Raw genomic sequence first — 19,676 nt, 5'->3', positions numbered from 1 at the left:
ACAATCGAACAACTAAAATTGAATGAATATAAAACTGAGTTTATGGTGGTTGGAAAGAAAAACAGCAAAAGAAACTTGGGTGATATTCAAATAAACATGAACAACTGTGCCCCCATATATAGTAAAGTTCGTGGTCTAGGCGTATCTCTTGACTGTAACTTGTCTTTCAATGCCCAAATAAATAATGTAGTAAAAACTGCTAGCTGTTATCTCAGAACCATTGCTTTTATAAAGAAGTACCTGGATGAACTTTCTGTAAAGACACTTGTGATTAACTGTGTCATTACCAGGATTGACTACTGTGCAACTCAAGAAATTACAAAAGACAATAAACAGTGGAATAAGACTAATACTAGACATCCCATGCCAAGAAAGAATAACTTCTATGCTAATTATTTACACTGGCTAACTATTAAAATGAGAATTGAGTTTAAAATATGGACAGTAATCCATCAAGTTATCAGGAACGGACATCCAAATTATCTAAGAGAATTGCTACATATTGTGTTGACATGAGAATAGTTACAGATGATTTCAAATTAATTATGCAGCCTCAAGACTATACAATAAGCTCCTACTAGACACTTGAAAGACTGAAGATATTAAGACTTTCAAAAAGAAACTGAAAACTTTCTTGTTCTCTATGTGCTTTGATAGTGTGGATTTGACAATAAACAAGCAATATGCAGTGTGGAATGTTGAATGCTTTCAATTGAACATGATAAAATGACTGTGAAAGTCCTGTAGAAAGTAGGGTTCCCCTGCTGTATAGGACCAGAAAAGCAGCCCGTAAAGTAAACATGATTGGAGCTACCCAACTGGCACCATCCCCTACAAATATATTCTGATTATTCTATACCTAGAGTTGTATGTAACTTGATCTTAATACTTTCCAGACCTTTATTATTTCTACAATTTCACATCCTCTATAGCATACACTTCCACTCCCTATAACATCTAATCTAACATTCCTATTGCTCTTGGCATACAGCAGACTCCTTTGTTCTCATCCGAGACCCGACCTCATTTCAACTATTTCTTGTACTGATTGCACTAGAAAATAATTCTTCTCCAGAAACTTATATCCTAATAACATATCTAAATATTTTAGCCACTCCATCAGTCTCATAAAAATCCTAATTTTCCATAGACAACATTAATCATAACAGTTTCTTAAGACCTCTTGTCCAAAGGTATACACAATTCTCCAATTCATCTTACAAATACTTTGCGTATCTTCTGCCATGTTTTTTCCATTAAGCGTTGGCTGTTCTGGCCTGCCCGTCTTGGCGGAAGGGCGCTAGTGTCTCTTCCCTGCTGGTTCTCCATGGGAGACAGGTTTATACCACCCTTCCTGGATGCTGTTCCCGACATCATCGTTGGGATTTTCTTCTTAATTCTTTTTAGGGACATCAATTATTGGTCCCTTTTCTTCTCTCTTTGTCGTTCGCTGCTTTCCTAGCTGGTCTTTTAGCATTTTCTTCTTCTTCTGAGATGTCTGTCTCTTGCTTCATGTGTGCCCTCGTTCCCCTCCTCTTTTTCATCTTCTTATTTCATCACTGTTCATGTTTCTGTTTCAGTCTATTTTTGGTAGCTGTGGCACTCTGTCTTTTGCTCATTTTTAAATACTAAACATGTATTTTTATTCCGCTTCATCGCACTGCAAAGCCACCACTTTTGTGACATGCACAATCAATAATGGGAAGTGTGGTAAATAGATGATCTCCACATCGTAAAGCGGATTTATTTTCTAAGTTAATTGACATAAAATGAGCATAAATTTTCTTCAAAATTACTTGATCTACAAATCTCACATTTACTTTCAAGTTACTTTGATGAGCTTAATTTCTCATAAGTTGTAAATAATAATTAATTAGTTTGACAGTTTATAAGGACACAGGAGGGAATGGCTAAGTTAATCCCCATACTGAATTACGAAAAGAAAGTTTGGGCGTCTTGTTGAGTGTCGACACTAGCCATGTCTGTAGGAGACTTATCATGGCTGTGGAGCTACTGACTTCTGCTCAGTGTCTCCCAAGCTGTTCTTATCGAAGTGCTCATTGCTGGGGGGCATGAGGGCCTCCCTGGACTCTGGGCAGCAGTGGCGGGTGTAGCAACCGCCTCCGGCCGTCCCCTCTCTCTATTGCTCCCTGTGGACATACAAAACAGACTCAGAACATTTGTGCTTATTGAGCAGGTTAATGACGCTGGTAAGAAACTGATTCAAACTGGCTTTCCAAGCCAAGTTCATGGAGACGACGTCACAGGTCGACAACCGTCTGACCTGTTTCATAAGAATTCATATGATCTCGATTAACGGCCTAGTTAGAATTTACTAAACTCCCCTCCTAGTTTGGGACAACAGTGTACCGCTCCAACAACTCGGTAAATTCCTGAGAAATAAACTCAGGGGCGTTATCAGTTAATATCCGAACTGGAACATGAGGAATAATCGGCAAAACTCGGTCTTCAAGAGCTAGGCATATTGTATTCCTCCTTTTATTCCTTATGGGTACTGCCGTCATGTTCTTGGAATAATGGTCGCTTACCATCAGATACCCTATAAAAGCAGTACTGGTCATTGGAAGATACATAAGGTCCATAGCAATCAATTCAAAAGATGTAAACATTTTCAGGGTTGGCATGGCAAAAACCTCCCTTGAAACCTTAAAAGTCTAACATTCCCAACACCTTCGTCATATATCCCTGATCACACCAATCAAAGATTTGTGCCAAACAAGTTGACGGAGCATTGCAGTCACTTACTCGATCCTCCAGTGAGCATTCTGGAGGTATGCCTCTGCAACTAGGTCAATCAGGACATTGAAGGTGACTATTGGGACTACCGAGCCATCTGGGTTCTGATTTACTAGCAGACCCTGGTGCACCTCCAGGTCAGACCAACATCTCCTATATGGAAGATAGGAGTGTGGAACCCAAGATGCAGGAACCCAGGAGTAGACCATCTTAATGACAGTTTGGATCTGTTGATGATCTCCCTGGATTTTGACTACCTGACTAAAGGGCAGAAGAGCATTTCCGAAGAACACTCTATGGTCAGATTCAGGGTCAATACTGTCTCCTCTACTCCCAACCAAAACTTAATCTATTTTATAACACATTTTCTTCAAATGCCTGTCATTATACAAGCCTTCCCTCAAGGCAGTACAAAATTTTATTAATTCCTGGAGAATCTAGATCTAAATGCTATACCATCTGAGGGTAATTTATTCAGAGTTTTACATATTACAATTTTTTCAAGGTACAATTTAAAAAAAGGAATACAAATATTAACATAAAACTTTTTATTATTAAAGCTATAGATTTAAAGTCACTATAATTTTATAATACACTCCAACGAGTTTCCTTTGCATTACCACTGTCTCTCTGTTGCTGACGGATTAAGTCTGCATAAATACCACCAAGCTTTTTCAAACCTTCGTGTGTTCCAAGCTGCAAGAATAATAAAAATATCAGTATCAGGACAGTATAAGAATGTAGTATAATGTGTATTGTATCTAAATGTATAATCACCAATTTATTCCTGTTATGTCTAGATAACTAATATTTAGTTAGATTCTTTTTAATTATGCTTTAGTCTATTTTTGTAATACTGTATGTTGTCCTCCGATGTTTACTTTCTCTCTCCACCTGGTTTGTATGTTAAATTATATTTTTTTACTCAATGCATACAGTTTGTTAAGGACAATTGTTTCCTCTTACATTTCACATTGCAGTTTATATTTGCTATTGCTGTTAATAATATTTTTAAACATATACTACTTGATTCATTCACCATTTTTACAGCATCAAAATTATTTTTCCTTTGTACAAGACTTTCAGTAAAGTACTGGTGGCTCATGACAGCCCAAACACCTATACTGTCCTTGTGGAATAACATAACCTGAAGAAAGAAAATGTCTAAAATTTAACCTTTTTAAAGCAAAATTCATATTTCATACAAACCAAACTTATTTGTAGCCCACATCCATGGTATTAATGAATTCTAGGCATTTACCCCTGATTCATAAGAAAACTACCTGTTGACATGCACCCCATAGATCCTAATATCCTAGACAGCAAAGTGCCTACTCTTACACATCATTTTAATATTTAGCATGGCAAAATCAGCATGGCTACAAGACAGAACTTTGATTATAATTATAAGTACAGTAATGGGTTTGTAGGAAAAGATTTTGCTTTTAGAAAAATATACAGGTATTTTTTTTAAAAAATAAACCCCTTAATGTACTTGAAGCTAACCTAAATAACAATTCAGATGGGATGAATTGAGTGGCTAAAAACTCCAAAATTATGATAAATAATCTGTCTGACAGTTTCTGAGACTAAGATACAGAAGGAACTCAAATCTCTTAGAAACAGGGAGTTCTCTGTCATATCAAGACCATGAAAATCCCACTAAACTAAGAAGTTTGTAACAGAAAATTCCAAGTGTTCTCAGAATAAACATAATGGAGGACTATTATCACTAATAAGCAGACAAACTATCCGGAAAGTAATTCACTTATGGATGTCAAATAAAGGAGAAAAAGAAGATCAAGGAAATGAAGCCATATAGTAAGTACTACACATATCACCGGTAATATAGGCTGTTATGACTAGAAAACCAGCCAAATGGTAGTTACAACTCCAAGAGAAATAAGTGACTGCCTAAAAATGTCATGCACTGGTGTAAAAGATAACAGACGTTAATTTACCAAAAGCACTACATACGAAGTTAGCCTAGAGTGTGCAGCTGGTTATATTCGGCTAGGAACACTGCCCCTGTCATAAAACGGATTTTGAGCAAAGCGAAAAATCTATTTTTGGGTGATATGGCCGTGTCGTCCCGATGGAAGGTTCCTTTAGGCAGCTTTCTAAGGGATATTTGGCTACAGTGATACTCCCAGAGAATTAACCATAGGTCTCCAGAATTCTAACTCCTGGCGCGAGTATCCTTAATATAACTTTTAAGGATATCGCATAAAATCAGGGGACGTATTTCTTGATACGACACATGGCAATCTTCACCCCAAATAGATTTTACTCTTTGAGTGGGAAGAGTGGTGAAATGAAGGGGAGCAGTTATCAAGGTTACCCGGTGGATCCCCTCCCAGTACTACTACGGCGTATTATTCCTTCTTGCATTTAAGCAGGAATAGCCGCAGATAGAGTAGTTTCAGGTGGGGTCTTTCATTACTTAGTTTTATACTCCTTTTGAAAGAAGGGAGGGTCCATCAGGACGACATAGCCCTATCACCCAAAAATAGATTTTTCGCTTTGCTCAAAATCCATTTTTTGGGCTCAGCCATGTCGTCCTGATGGAAGTTAACCAGACAATTACTTGAAAGTACTATATCTGTGGGTTTGTATAAGTGCCTTAACTTTGAATGAGTTCCTTATATGGTGTCCCAGACCTTATACATATGACATTACCGTTATTTGTCATATCCATTAAGTTTGGAACTAACTTAGGGCTTCCTGCCCCCTGCAGGTAAATTGTCGACTTCGACTATAAGGTATCAAAGTTTGTCATTCTGTCGGAACAAGGTGGAACTTGTAGAGATTACCAGGTTGTTCTTTCAGAGATTTTACTTACAAGAATTTTATTTTAGGAAAAAATAAAAGACTCTGGACAGTTTTATTCGTACTCATTAGGGGCGAATAAGACGCAGATACATTTATGTCTTTTTTATTTTTATAGACAAAATATAAAAAATGTACAAGGTATCGTTAGAAGGAATCTAGCCTTCATATCTACACCTCTTGGTATATATATTTTTAACCTGTAAGGGAAGAAATACAAATATCAGTTCATTATTAAATGCCACTCAATATTGTGAAATTAACTGTTTGATTTCACTTAGATGTTAGATATGTTTCAACACTGTGTACAAATGTTCACACAGCACTGGTGTTACTGGTTAGATTCTACACCTATATAGAATAGTCCACAAATCACCATAGTGATTTTCATTAAAAGGTATTACACTCGAAGGTGCTAATACCTGTTCACATAATACACTGTCAAGTCCCAAAACAGTCCACTGTTCATCGCAGCACTAGACGACAGGTTTTATAACACTACCTGCCGCCACCACAAAGTGTTTTATTTCATGCACTTGCTTTGCATAATGTTTATAGAAGACTCTAGATGATTTCCAACCCGTATATGAGCCGAGTCTATCAAAGTCCATATGTTGAAAGAAGTTCAATGAGGAAGCAACTTTTCTAGGATCGTGACCTGCAGGTGTACTGTCAGGATCCGCTCTGCGAATAAAGTAGGTGAGTTTTGCCCTCAGTTGTTTTAGGGATAAGTTTGATCCGGAGGTTTCGCCTCGGAAGAGCTGTCCCTCCTTGAAGTCTGAAGTTCTTCGAAGATAGACCTTAAGACACTCTACTGGACATGGAGAGACATCTTCCTTCAGAGGGCAGATTCTCCAAGGACCCCACCTTTTTGTGGGCAGCTCGTTTTTGGCGAGAAAGGTAAGATCGGGAAAGAGATTCAGTTTTCCCCTCTTCTGTGAACTGAATATGGCCTTCGTTTCTAGATAGGGCCACTATTTCACTAACTCTAGCCCCTGAGGCTATAGCGAACAGGAATATCACTTTCTGTGTTAGATCCTTTAGGGTACAATCTTCATTGTTCAAATTCGAAGCATAGTGCAAGACTTTTTCCAAGGACCATGATATGGGCTTTGGAGGGGTTACTGGTTTGAGTCTAGCGCATGCTTTCAGAATCTTATTGAAGATTTCATTTGACAGGTCCACCTGAAAGGCGTAAAGAAGAGGTCTAGTCAAAGCTGACTTACACGCAGTTATTGTGGTGGAAGCTAGGCCTTGTTCATGAAGGTAGATGAAGAAGGAAAGGCAGAAGTCTATTGAAATTTCTGCTGGTTTCATTGTTTTCACAAAGGAAACCCACTTCTTCCAAGACGATTCGTATTGTCTTCTGGTTGACTTTGACTTGTATTCTTCTATAAAGTCGATGTCTTTTGAGATCCCCAACCTTTTCTTGGCTGCTAAGGCAAGAAAATCATGAGATGTAGGTTTTTGGTTCTCAAGGATGAAGCGTAGACAGTCGACTTCTGAACCAGTTGGGATAGAACTGGGTTCGGTAGAGGAAACAGCTTCAGTTTCAGTTCTAGAACTAGAGGGAACCAATTGTTTCAGTGCCATTTGGGAGCCACTACTGCTGCTGTTTCCCTGAAGGATCTCAGCTTGTTGAGGACCTTCAGCAGGAGGTTGGTGGGTGGGAACAGATAAATGTGATTCTATCTGTTCCAATCGAGGGACATGGAGTCCATCGCTTCTGCCTGAGGGTCCTCGTAAGGGGCTACATATCGAGGTAGTTTCTTGTTGTCGCTCGTTGCAAAGAGGTTGATCTGCAGTTCCGGGACATTTTCCAAGATGAAGGAGAACGAGTCTGCGTCCAGGGACCATTCTGTCTCTATCGGCTTTTGCCTGGATAGAGCATCCACCGTCACATTGCGGAACCCTTGCAAGTGAACTGCTGATAAGTGCCATCTCTTCTTTTCCGCTAGACGAAAGATGGCTAATATCACATGATTGATGTGAGATGATCTCGAGCCTTGTCGGTTCAGACATTTCACTTTTAATTCGCTGTCCAAGACCAGCCTGATGTGGGCTGATCTGCGAGGGGATAGTTTCTTCAACATTAGGAAGACTGCCACGGCTTCCAGGATGTTGATGTGAAAGGTCTTGAACTGGTGCGACCAATTCCCTTGCTCTTTCCTTTGATGGGAATGGCCTCCCCATCCTTCCAGTGAGGCATCTGTGTGAATGACCACTGAAGGTTGATGAGGTTGTAAGGGAATTGTCCTTGACCTTTGACCACGGCCTTAGAAGAGATCGCAGTAGGGTCGGTGTCAATTTCTGTTGATCTCTTCGAGCGTTTGATGCGTATCTTCTCCAGACTCCTGACGCATCTTTTAGTTGTGCTTTTAGCACTGGGTCTGTCACTGCTGCAAACCGGAGAGCCCAGTACTCTTTCCTCTTGGCGTCTTGAAATCTTCTTGAGTTTCAGTAGTCTCCTGACAGATCCCGCAATCTCTCTCCTCTTCTTCGGTGGAATGGAGAGGCGATGTGACTGCAAGTTCCAATGGATTCCTAACCATCGAAACTTCTGAGCTGGAGAGAGGCGAGACTTCTTGTGGTTGATCTTAAAGCCCAGGTGTTCCAGGAACTGAATCACCTTTGTGGCTGCCTGCAGACAAGCTGTCTTGGATGCTGCCCACACCAGCCAGTCGTCCAGGTATGCCGCTACCTGAATGCTTTCTAAGCATAGCTGTTGGACGACTGTGTCAGTGAGTTTTGTGAATATCCTTGGGGCTATGCTTAGTCCGAAGGGCATGGCTGTGAAGACATATTTTGTCTTCTGTAGCCTGAATCCTAGGTAGGAGGAGAGGGGGCAGCTGACTGGTACGTGCCAGTAAGCATCTGCTAGGTCTATCAAGACTGTGTACGCCCCTTTCGGTAACAGGGTCCTTATGTGTTGCAGGGTTAGCATCCGGAACTTGTTGTTCTCAATGAACTTGTTGAGTGGAGACAAGTCTAGAATGACTCTGAGTTTGTCCGAGTCCTTCTTGGGAACACAAAACAGCCTTCCTTGGAATTTGATGGACTTCGTTTTCCTTATTACCTTTTTTCTCAAGAGTTTTGAGGTATATTCTTCCAATAAGGGGGTGGAGTGTTGGAAGAATTGAGGAAAAGGGGGTGGAGTTTTGTTCCATTTCCACCCGAGTCCATTCTTGATTAGGCTGTGGGCCCAAGGATCGAAGGTCCAACTATCCCGAAAGTGGAAGAGTCTTCCTCCTACCTGGAGCATCTCATTGCTGAGATGTTCCAGAGGGTTTGTTACCTTGATCATGTCCTCCTCTACCCCTTGAGGGGTTTCTTGAGGAGCCTCTTCTAGAGCCTCTACCTCTAGGGCGAAAGGTAGTAGTGTGCCTCTCAAAGCCTGGATTAAATACAGGCGACTGAGCTACCAGCTGCTGGGGCACCATTTGGAAGGTGGTTTGTGGCTGGGCTACCATTTGGGGCACTGTGGTCATGATAACGGTTGGATGCTGTGCAGGCCTGTGAGATACAAGTGGCTTCTTTGTCTTCCTGTTCTTCAGTTTCATAATTTTGATCATTCTTTGCATGCAGATCTTCCCAGACTGTACCATCCTGTACATAATTCAGTATTAGATATGCAGTTAATTCTTATATTCATGCCTTCTTCATCATAAAGCTCAACACTTCATAGTATTCTATTAATTTTATTCCAGATGTGACCAGATTGTGGAATGATCTGCCTAATCTCACAGTTGAATCGGTGGAACTTCAGAAGTTCAAACTTGCAGCAAATGCTTAGTTGTTGAACAGGTTTACTTCAAGTTTTGTTTTATAGTTTATATATGACAGATCTATTTTAACATTACTGATCCTATGATAAATTACACTTTTATTTATTACTTATATAGAGTTTATTTGCTATTCACTTATTTCCTTTCCTTACTAGGTTAAATTCCCTGTTGGAGTCCTTGGGCTTGTACTATCCAGCTTTTCCTGCCAGGGAGTCAAGGCAATATTCCTATTCCCACAACAACTAAATTTGGAGAAACTGCAAATGAACCATCCTGTAGATCGACATTTTTTTTAATTTTTAAGGGGTTGTACTTTGAAGAATAGATTTTTTCTCAGGTTTTGATTTACGGGGTCAGGTTAAACATGCTTTGTACAAAATCTAGGCTTCTTTCTTTGGTTGACAAGTTTTTGTAGTACTGCTATTTGCTTTTTTGGTGACTATCAAAATACATGTTTTTAGATGATGGTTTAGGAATAAAGGAATCAGTGCACAAATATGATGGGTTTGTAGAATTAAAATACGTCAACCCTGTATTTAATTGAAGAATCTTTAAGAATAGAATTCTCCAGATGATTGGTTTTTGACGACTAGATGAGGAGGATGAGGAGTTATCATGAGGAGGGTGAGTTACCATGAATCAGAAATTTAGCATATGCAAAAGAATGAGAATTTCTCAAACTATCAGTTGAATCTGGGGGAATTGGATACTAAACTAGGATAAGATGATTTATTGCTAGGAATCTTTTTCTAGTTATGTCAAAAGTACTGTTTGTTACTGCCAGTTTCAATTTGTATTGTGGACACTGTCTAGAGTTTGGAGAGTGAACCCCTAACAATGATTAGAAAACTTGTTTGCTGAACAAGCTGTAAAGGTATACTGGAATACTGAGCAGGTGAAACACCTTTTTCCATGAACACATTGACATACACATGGCCAAAATCATAACGCTTGTAGCTTTGCATTCATCGAGGATGAAATTTCTTAACAGTAATGTTCAAGTGTCTAATCTTAACCCTCTAGTGATCTGATAACTTTTCTACACCAATAAATATTTTGCCCAAAATGTTCTGCCGACTTGTTTAGCACATCATCAAATACTTTGTGGGAAAAATTGCATAAATTTTTCAAGTCATCCTAAGATATTGAGACTGATACTGATTAACAGAAAATAACAAAAGAAAACTGATAGCAGTAGCACATGCACCATAGGCCTCCATCACTCATTTAGTTCATCTCATGGTTTTTGTAGCGCTCTTCCATAACTATTTTTTGACTTACTGTACGGCATTTGTGAAGTCCAATTGCATTTTCTATTGATACAAAACGTTTACAGATAAGTTTGACTACTGTTTAAAGTGTATATTTTTTGTGACTATTTAAAACATTATCTAAATTTTTTGTAAAGTTCTTCACATTCATCATTAATTTTTATAGATTTTTAAGCACCACAAAGATATTTTTCTTACATCATACAAAAAACTTCAATCACTCCTTGACAAAATGCAACTAGCTCATATCTGTTATAGTTTGGAGATACAGTGATACCTCGGTACTCGACCATAATCCGTTCGGGATCAGTGTTCGACCTTTGATTTGTTCGAGTACCGAAACCTTTTTTCCCATAAGAAATTATGGTATTTATTTTTATACGTTCCTACGCACTCCAAAATGCCCAAAATATTAATAAAACGTGTACCTAAACAACAATAATTATTTAAATGTGTACGAAATTGGTCGGAAAACTATATAAAACAATTTTAAACCATTTACTGTACAGTACATACCTTTGAGCAGGGGTTCGATGGCATACAGGAATGGATGTGGAGAGGATGGAAGGGGGAGGTTACTGCTTGGAAGGAGAGTCCCCTTCCATGATGTGGCTGGGTAGTTCTCCTTCAGGGGTTTTTTCTCTCTGCAGTAAAAGGTAGGGAAAATCTCCTTCAGGGGTTTTTTCTCTTCTGTTTCGCTTCTTTGGAGGGGAATCAGGCTGGGATGTAGCAGCTCTCTTTTCTTTTGTGAAAAACATGTCAATTGTCAGCTGCTTCTTTCTCTTCTGCACTATTCTTCTAAAGTGAGACATAACATTATCATTAAAGATGTTCACTGCCCGGTTTGCTACTGCTGTTTCTGGGTGATATTTTTCCACAAAAGCCTGCAACTCTCCCCACTTCGAACACATGTCATTTATCACTGAACTCGGAACCTCCTCTCTTACATCCTCATCTTCTGAGGATTCCAGCTCCCCAATCAAATCCTGCTGCTGTTGTTGTTGCAGGTGCTATCAACAAGTTCATCAATGTCTTCCCTGTTGACCTCAAGCCCCATACTCCTGCCCATGCCAACAATTTCATCAACGACAACAGTGTACTCAGAAATAACAGTAGCAGTGCTTGAACCTGCCTCTGATTGGAAACCCTCAAATTCCCTCTCTGTTACACATGATGGCCACAGCTTTCGCCAGGCAGAGTTCAATGTCCTATAGGTTACACCACACCAAGCTTGGTCAATCATGTTCACACAGTTGAGGATGCTGAAGTGATCCTTCCAGAATTCCTTTAAGGTCAACTGTGTATCACTAGTCACTTCAAAACACTTTCGGAAAAGGGCCTTGGGATACAGTTTTTTAAAGTTTGAAATGACCTGTTGGTCCATGGGCTGGAGTATGGGAGTAGTATTGGGGGGCAGGAATTTAATCTTGATAAAACTGTACTCTTCTTTTAAGTCTTCCTCTAGACCTGGAGGGTGTGCAGGAGCATTGTCCATCACCAGAAGACAGTTCAATGGCAAGTTCTTTTCAGTCAGGTATGCCTTAACCTGGGGGGCAAACGCTTCGTTGATCCACTCACTAAAGAATTGTCTTGTGACCCAAGATTTAGTGTTAGCGCGCCACATAACTGATAGTGCACTTTTCAAGATATTGTTTCTTTTGAAGACCCGGGGGTTGTCCGAGTGGTACACTAACATGGGTTTAATCTTGCAATCGCCACTAGTATTGGCGCACAGCAGCAACGTCAGTCTATCTTTCATTGGCTTGTGACCTGGCATCTTCGTCTCGTCCTTGGTAATGTAGGTATTGGCCGGCATTTTCTTCCAAAATAACCCGGTCTCATCGCAATTGAAGACTTGCTGCGGGATCAAATTTTGTTCCTTAATGTATCGGTCGAATTCGCCAATGTATTTTTCAGCTTCCGCCTGATCCGAACTGGCTGCCTCCCCATGCCTAGTCACACGGTGAATACCAGTTCTGTTCCGGAATTTCTCGAACCAGCCCCTGCTTGCTTTAAAAGTAAATGACGAATCACTTTCACTAGTACTGGCCCTTTTCTTCACCAATTCTTCGTAAATATGAAGAGCTTTCTCGCAAATGAAAGCTTCACTTATACTTTCCCCGACCAACTGCTTTTCTTTAATAAATATAAGGAGCAACTTTTCCATTTCCTCAATTACTTGTGGCCTTTGCTTACTAATTGCTGTCACTCCCTGTGCAACATTAGCTTTCTTTATCACTTCCTTACTTTTCAAAAAGGTCGAAATGGTTGACTTCGCCATGCCATACTGTAAGGCTAGATCAGACACTCGTACACCATTCTCGTATTTCGCAATAATTTCCTTCTTCAACTCGATCGTTGTTCTCACTGTTTTCCTCTTATCCTTCCCCTTATCACTAACTTTCTTGGGGCCCATTATTATCGACAAAAGAAGACAATAAAACGCACTAAATCACAATAAATTCTCAACACGTGTTGTCGGACTGACGCTCTCTCTTGAAATGATGCTACCCGACCAAGTGAGAGTCGCCGAGATGGCCGCTCATCTCACTCGGCCACGCGTTCAGCTGTTCGAGTTCTGATTTTTTGTTCGAACACCGCAGCAAAAATTACTCGAATTTTTTGGTCGAACTCCGATTTGTTCGAATTTAGAGTTGTTTGACTACCGAGGTATCACTGTACAGAAGTTCACAAAAAACTTCTTTGCAAGGGCACCACTCTTGAAGTGGCTGAAAGCAATGAACGGTACTGTATCTCATTTTGTTAGTGGATCTCTCAAAAGAGCAATAGTGTTAATACACTCAGGTAGTTAAGGTGTTGAAAATAATCAAAGGCATTGTTATCCCATTTCAGATTTTCAACTTTATAAACAGTAGGAGGGCACTTAAACGAAAATAATTTGCAATGGTACTCTATATATTGTTTTCTTTCCTCCCTTATTTAATGCCATTCAAGAAATTTTAATTATAAATATCCGGAACGCTCGGAAACGATGGTTGGATTAACCGTGAAGCACTTCGTCGGACCCCGGAGAGAAGAATTTTCACATGAAACTTTTCTCAGCCTTCCGTACCCCTACCGAAGTGGGATGTGTAAGAAAGGTTAGGGACAAGCGGAACAGGGACAACCATCCAGAATTCCGTAGGCCCCAGAATGCAAGAAGCATTACTGTACATTAAAAATGTATATCCAAAAATGAACTAAATATTGATGACAAGGAGGTACAAGGAAAAAAGATTATAGGGATACCAATATAGTGCCGGAATACTGTGTAAATCTGGCCTGAGACCCTCTTCCCGTGTCAACCATCCGTAAAAATCATTATATAGATATGGGATAAACTTAAGGGATCAGTACAGGGTAGATTGCCTGAATCTGATCAAAGAATCATAGCTACTAACTTATAGATACGATTCGCAAGTTATCCCGGTCCTCCCGCAGCGGAAGGATAGCGAGGATGGAGTACCAGGGAAATAGGGGGAGGGGGGGTGCGAGGTACGAAGCGAGGAGCATGCTCAGTCTCGCGCGTCTGGTGGCCAACCATGATGAGTCGAAGAGAGAGCGCTACCCGTGTCGACGCACGAAGCGTGTGAGCCAGGCCTCTATCTTGGATGTCTTCCCACTCTCTCTAAAAGAGAGGGTAGGGTGTGGCGAATAGTCCTACAGGGGGAGGGGGACAACCAAGGAGAGTGGTTGGCTCGAGATCAGGTGGCCACTGTGGCCGGTCGGGTGGGACTACCCTCCAAGACACAAAGGAAATACCCAATGAGGCGGTAGGCTTATGGCTTCCCACTAAAGCATGCAGATTAAATAAAATAACAATAATAATTACTGGACATATGTGTTTTACAGTAAAATAGGCTATAACGACATAAATTGAGTAAAAAAGGGGGAAATAGGGAGAGGAACACTGCGTGATACGAGCGTATAGCTTAACCCTCCATAATCGGGTAATTTGCTGACCTGGTCAGAAGGACTAAACTGCTCTAAACAATAACTAGCCCTCCAAAACTGGGTATAATGCTGACCTGGTCAGGTAGTACAACGACTTAAAGATAACATCTTATATAAAGTAAAACGTGTTCCAATTCCCTGCATAATACTCAATAGGAACATCCTAACCTAGATATAAAATAGGTATATCGGAGGGGAGGCTTATGGTGTAGGCTACCCTCTGAAGCCGCGTACTGCCCGGTTGGGTAGGCTAACTAACTGAACGCCAAAATAGCCTAAATAATACTCAAATGTTAATAAACTTCAATAACCATGCTAAAACACCGTATAAGATGTCTAGAGCTAAATAAATAAGACTACAATTAGTATGAGGAACTAATTGAAAGTTGTAAACAACAAAGAGCTCTCGGAGGTAGCGACACCAAAATGGCTGCCGAATATGCCCGTGAGGGAAGGCATCACACGATGCCGCTGAGGCTAAAATTAACAATATTATTAATTTAACGTGTGTCGCTACCTAGAATTATCAAAACAGATAATTACAATACTTAACTTGGGAGTAGGGATCTCCAAAACGTCAGACATCTCCAAAACACAGAAACAAAGAAGCTATGAAAACAAACGCGTGTGGATATCATGGTGCTAGAAAAGGAATGTTGGAAGAAGCGTGGGTAGTGGTAGGGGGGGGTGGGGTGGAGGGGGGGTAGCCGTAGTAGCGGGCAGTAGTCGGATGTAGAACGGCACCTCGTAGTATCGGGGGATATTGAGGAAGGAGAAGACTAATTGGTAAGGGACCTATGGTAGTGGTTCTAACACGCCCAAGCGAGCTGGGTTTATTCCTGGCATGCCATGCAACTTTTTTCGCTGGTATATTTAGCAGTATCTAAACCTTGGAAATGGTGCTATAAGGAGCATTTCACGGAGCGACACAGGTTGAGCCCAGAAGTATATGTATATATATATATATATATATATATATATATATATATATATATATATATATATATATACTGTATATAAAAGGACTTTTCTTTTCTCAACTCCTCCCAGCCTGATAAGGGATTCAGCCGAGTTTGGTTCGTATTGCTATGGTACCACAATCCATCCCCGTCCCCTTATCCACCACAAATGAAGCTTCATATGCTGAATCCCCTACTGCGGCTACCTCAACGGTCACTAAGGTGACCGAAGGAAGTAGCAGGGCCTATCAGTACTGCATCACAATCACTCATCATTCATTCTTATTTTTAGCACGCTATTTTGGCTCTCTAACATCTATCCTCCTATCATCCAAAGTTTTCTTCACTCCACACATGTTCTTCAACAGACAGCCATTTTCCATTCTCTTTACATAGCCAAGCCATCATAACACATTCCTATCCACTCTAGCTGCTAACTCATTTTTTGGGCTCAAGCCATGTCGTCCTGATGGAAGTTCCTTAAAGGCAGCTTCCTAGGGTATATTACAACTACGGCGATATTCCCAGAGAATTTACCTTAAGGTACCCAGAATTCTAACTCCTGGAGCGAGTATCCCTAAAAAAGACCTTAGGGATATCGTAAATATCAGTGGACGTATTCTTGACACGCCTCATAGCAATCTATACCCCGAATAGAGTTAACACTTCGTAGGGGTCAAATGGCAAGAAAACGAAAACGAGAAAGAAAAGGGGAGAGCCGTTCGTAAGGCCCTCTCTTCTCCCGTTTCGTAAGCGTGCCCTGCGCCGATTCTGGCGCCATCTGCATTCCTTTTTGCGTAGCTTTACAACTCGGTGTTTTTTCCTGTGTTTCTACCAAATCTTGGATTTACTCTCATATTATGCTTTCTCCAACTTCTTCTGCTTCGGATAAGTTGAGTACTATTTCTTTTATGTATAAATGTAGGCTCTTGTTTAAAATTAAAGTATTTAAAGAGTTATCTTTGATACAAGAGCTGTTGCCTGCTGGAGGCGTCATGGACGCTGTCGCTCGCTAGAATAGGATTTATTGGTTAGCAAGAGCGACGTTCCCAGCCCCCTGCTCTTTAATATTTAGCTGCTTAGCTTTATTAGGAATTCTGTTATGATGCGTTAGTAGTGCGCCTGGCGAAAGTTTTGCCTAGGCTGACCAACACTAGTCTTCGTAGCCTAGTTATTGGTCCTTGTACTTCCTGCATGATAATTAGTCTTCCAAGTGTGATTTTTATTGCTTAAAGCGTTAGGCAACGTTATACATACAGCCCTTTTCGAGTAATTTCCAAGATAGTATTGGAGTGAGTTTCGGTGATTTAGGTAATCGATTCTCTTAGTGCCTAGGCTAGGTTGTCTTAGGTCTTGATAATATTATCTGTTTCCCCGTTTGCTCCCTTCTCTTCGGGGAAGGGGCAAACCCTTTCCCTCTGTTTAAGCCTTAGGCTTAACTCTAGTGGTTTGTTTGAATTAATTTTCAAATATAACTATGCTGGAGTAGTACTGTACCTTCCTGCTCCAACTGAATTGGTTCAGAGGGGGACAGTACAGCAGTGTATTAGTCTGAGTCCGTGTTGGTCTAGCGTGGGGCAGAGTCTCCCTTGCTGCCTGACACGGGCATAGGAGGTTTATCCTCCTTGATTCACCTTGGAAGGTTTCGGTAATTATGATCCCTTCGCTCGGTGACCCCTCAGACTTGTCCTCTTTGCTGTTCCGGGTTCGGGAGATGTTCCCTTTCCGGAATAGCAATTCCTTCCTTGCCTTGGTTTTAGGGAGGCAGCCAGTAGTGCCGGCCTCCCTCCCTGGATCTCTCTGGCTGAGATGAGCTTTCTTAGTTTGGAATGATCCTTAACCAAGGCAAGGTTGGACAGGACCCTCTGTCCTTCCCTTCTATTTTTCCGTTTCCTTTGTGTCAGTCGTCTCACATCCGTACCTAGCATAGGTTGGGGTGGGGAGCTGACGTGGTCCCCTGTCGGCCGGCAGAGAGTGCCGACCGGCAGAGGCCCTATCCTTTGAGTGCTGCCCGGTCCTTCCTTGGTCCTTCAACCGCTGCCGTCTGTAGTTTCAGTAAGCAGTGGTTAGGAAGCTTGACTTAGTGTCTCCCCTTCCTCTCGGCACTCTTTCGGGTGTCGGGCGCGGAGGTACATAGCCTCTTAGCCCGGCACCCATTCTGTTGTCTTCTCTTGTGTTGTCCTTGCCGTCTGCCGGCCTAGTGGCCGGCCGTCGGTAGGGGGGTGTTCGCTAGTTCTCTTGCTGTCGGTCGGCGGTGGGCTTATGCCTTTGCTGGCCGGTCTCCTTGCTCACCTGCCGGCCGCTTTGAGTGGCGGCCGGCAGCCGGGCGCTACCTGGGGTGGATGCCAGCCGGCAGGGTTTACTCACCGCTGCCGGGCCGGCCTGCTACATCACTCGGTTGGCCGGCTACTAAGAGTGATGGCCGGCAGCTGGGTGCCAACCGGGTAGCTATGGACCGGCAACCACTACCGACCGGTTCAGGCATAGGAACTGGAGTTCTTCCCCGTCTGGGTGATCCTAAGTTGCATACTTGAGACCTACCTTTGGAAAAAGGGGTGGGGGTGCTGACCGGCAAGAGCCGGCCGGCACACCACCCTCATGTACTGTATCAGTTCTTCCCTGTTTAGTGTCTTCTACCAAGGGAGAACATGATATAGTAGGTTACAACACTGTCTTTTCTAACTTACTTGTGTTGCCTTGTGCAGTCACTTGGTGTTGCCTTACAGGGATGAAAAGAGAACTCTTTTCATCTTTAGCCAGAATGGTAAAATCTTACCTTAGGTGTGAGCTACACCTAATTTCCCTCGGGAAATATGATCTTTGGTTATTCTAGCAAAGACTAACCATTTGATTTTAATGGCTGGTGGGCTTCCACAGGTGATTGTGGGGGATTCACAAGTATGTGTCTTTTCCTTATTCTTTGTGGTCTTGCACGACCCGTTGTTGTTGGCCTTACAGATAAGAAAGTGAGTTCTTTCTTGTCTACTATCCGGTATTTTAAAATCATTCCTTAGGGGGGGCTACACCTTCTTCCTTTGGAAATTTTCCATTGGTTAATCTGGCATAGATTAACTATACGATTTTATGATTTGGAAGGCTACAACAATTGGGTGTGCGGGAAATACAAGGATGTGTCTTTCCGTTTTGTTATGCTACTGTGCATATCCAGTGATACGTAGTTCACTTGATACTCATGGAAATTTTTTCTCTTTACAGGAGGACCATCCGTAGTGCGGATGTATTTCTGCAACGTCCGCAGTAGGGCTTCTGCGGACATGGTTCTGAAGGAGGCGTGTGGCATGCGCTGTCTCCACGGATGTTCTCCGGTATTGGGTTCCCCAGGTATGTTTCATATGCACTAACCTATCTATTGAGGTTTTTTCTTTTCGCTTCGCTCAAAATCCGTTTTCGTCTCCCCTACAACGGTGGATTCAAGGGATATAGCTAGGGAGAAGCTTCGTACCTGGGTGAGGGGCTTTCAGAAGATTACCTCTGGACCTTATCTTCCAAATGAGAAGATGAGGGCTTTCTTTTCCTAGGGCATCAACTGTTACAGTGATTCCCCAACCTCAAGAGGAGGTCCCCTTAATTCAGATCCCGTGGATGCTGAAGTCACGGTCGCCTTGCTTAGCATCCAGTTGGACGACAGGATGCCAGACGTGTCCGAACGTCTGGAGGAAGACCTCCTGGCAGAAGGCCAGGATGAAGTTCGGGCTCCGGACAAGGTAGCGGAAGAGGCCGAGAGAGGTCGGCTGCTCCGGTTCAGGTCCTTGAACCTGCTCCCTCAACATCATCTGCTCTCGCAGTAGAGCAGGCCCTCCCTCCATTGTTGGCTTGATCCAACAAAGGCAGAGGGAGAAGAATGGGAAGGCAGCTGCATTGTAACTGCAGGGGCACATCCGGACTGCTAGGTCCGGTGGAAGGAGGTACCAGCTTCAAAGGAAGAGACAGAGCCGAAGGAGGTCGTAGTGATAGACCATGCTAGGCTCATGCCTTGCTTTCTTCTTCGATGAAAGAGAGGGGCTTCATGAACTCAAAGGTAGCTGTATTTGAATAAGAGGCTCCCTTCCTTTGTGTCCTCTCCTGCCACAGCCTTCCCCCTTTTTTCGCTGAAAGGGTTT

At 41.9% G+C, this 19,676-nt stretch overlaps 1 protein-coding gene across 3 annotated transcripts in view; it reads right to left on the bottom strand.

Moving 5' to 3' along the window:
* Positions 1 to 1,728: 1,728 nt before the first annotated feature.
* LOC137634976 (mitochondrial potassium channel ATP-binding subunit) overlaps positions 1,729 to 19,676 on the bottom strand; it is a 218,455-nt gene continuing 200,507 nt past the window's right edge. For all 3 annotated transcript variants that reach the window (XM_068367570.1, XM_068367571.1, XM_068367572.1), the window contains exon 17: positions 1,729 to 3,453. In XM_068367570.1, coding sequence (XP_068223671.1) covers positions 3,343 to 3,453 — 111 coding nt within the window. In that variant the 3' untranslated portion in view covers positions 1,729 to 3,342. The remainder of the gene's footprint in view (positions 3,454 to 19,676) is intronic.

Source organism: Palaemon carinicauda, chromosome 45, assembly GCF_036898095.1.
Source record: "Palaemon carinicauda isolate YSFRI2023 chromosome 45, ASM3689809v2, whole genome shotgun sequence".
NCBI classification, from domain to species: domain Eukaryota; kingdom Metazoa; phylum Arthropoda; class Malacostraca; order Decapoda; family Palaemonidae; genus Palaemon; species Palaemon carinicauda.
Note: the sequence above shows the minus strand (reverse complement) of the source record. Positions and strands in the feature narration are given on the sequence as shown.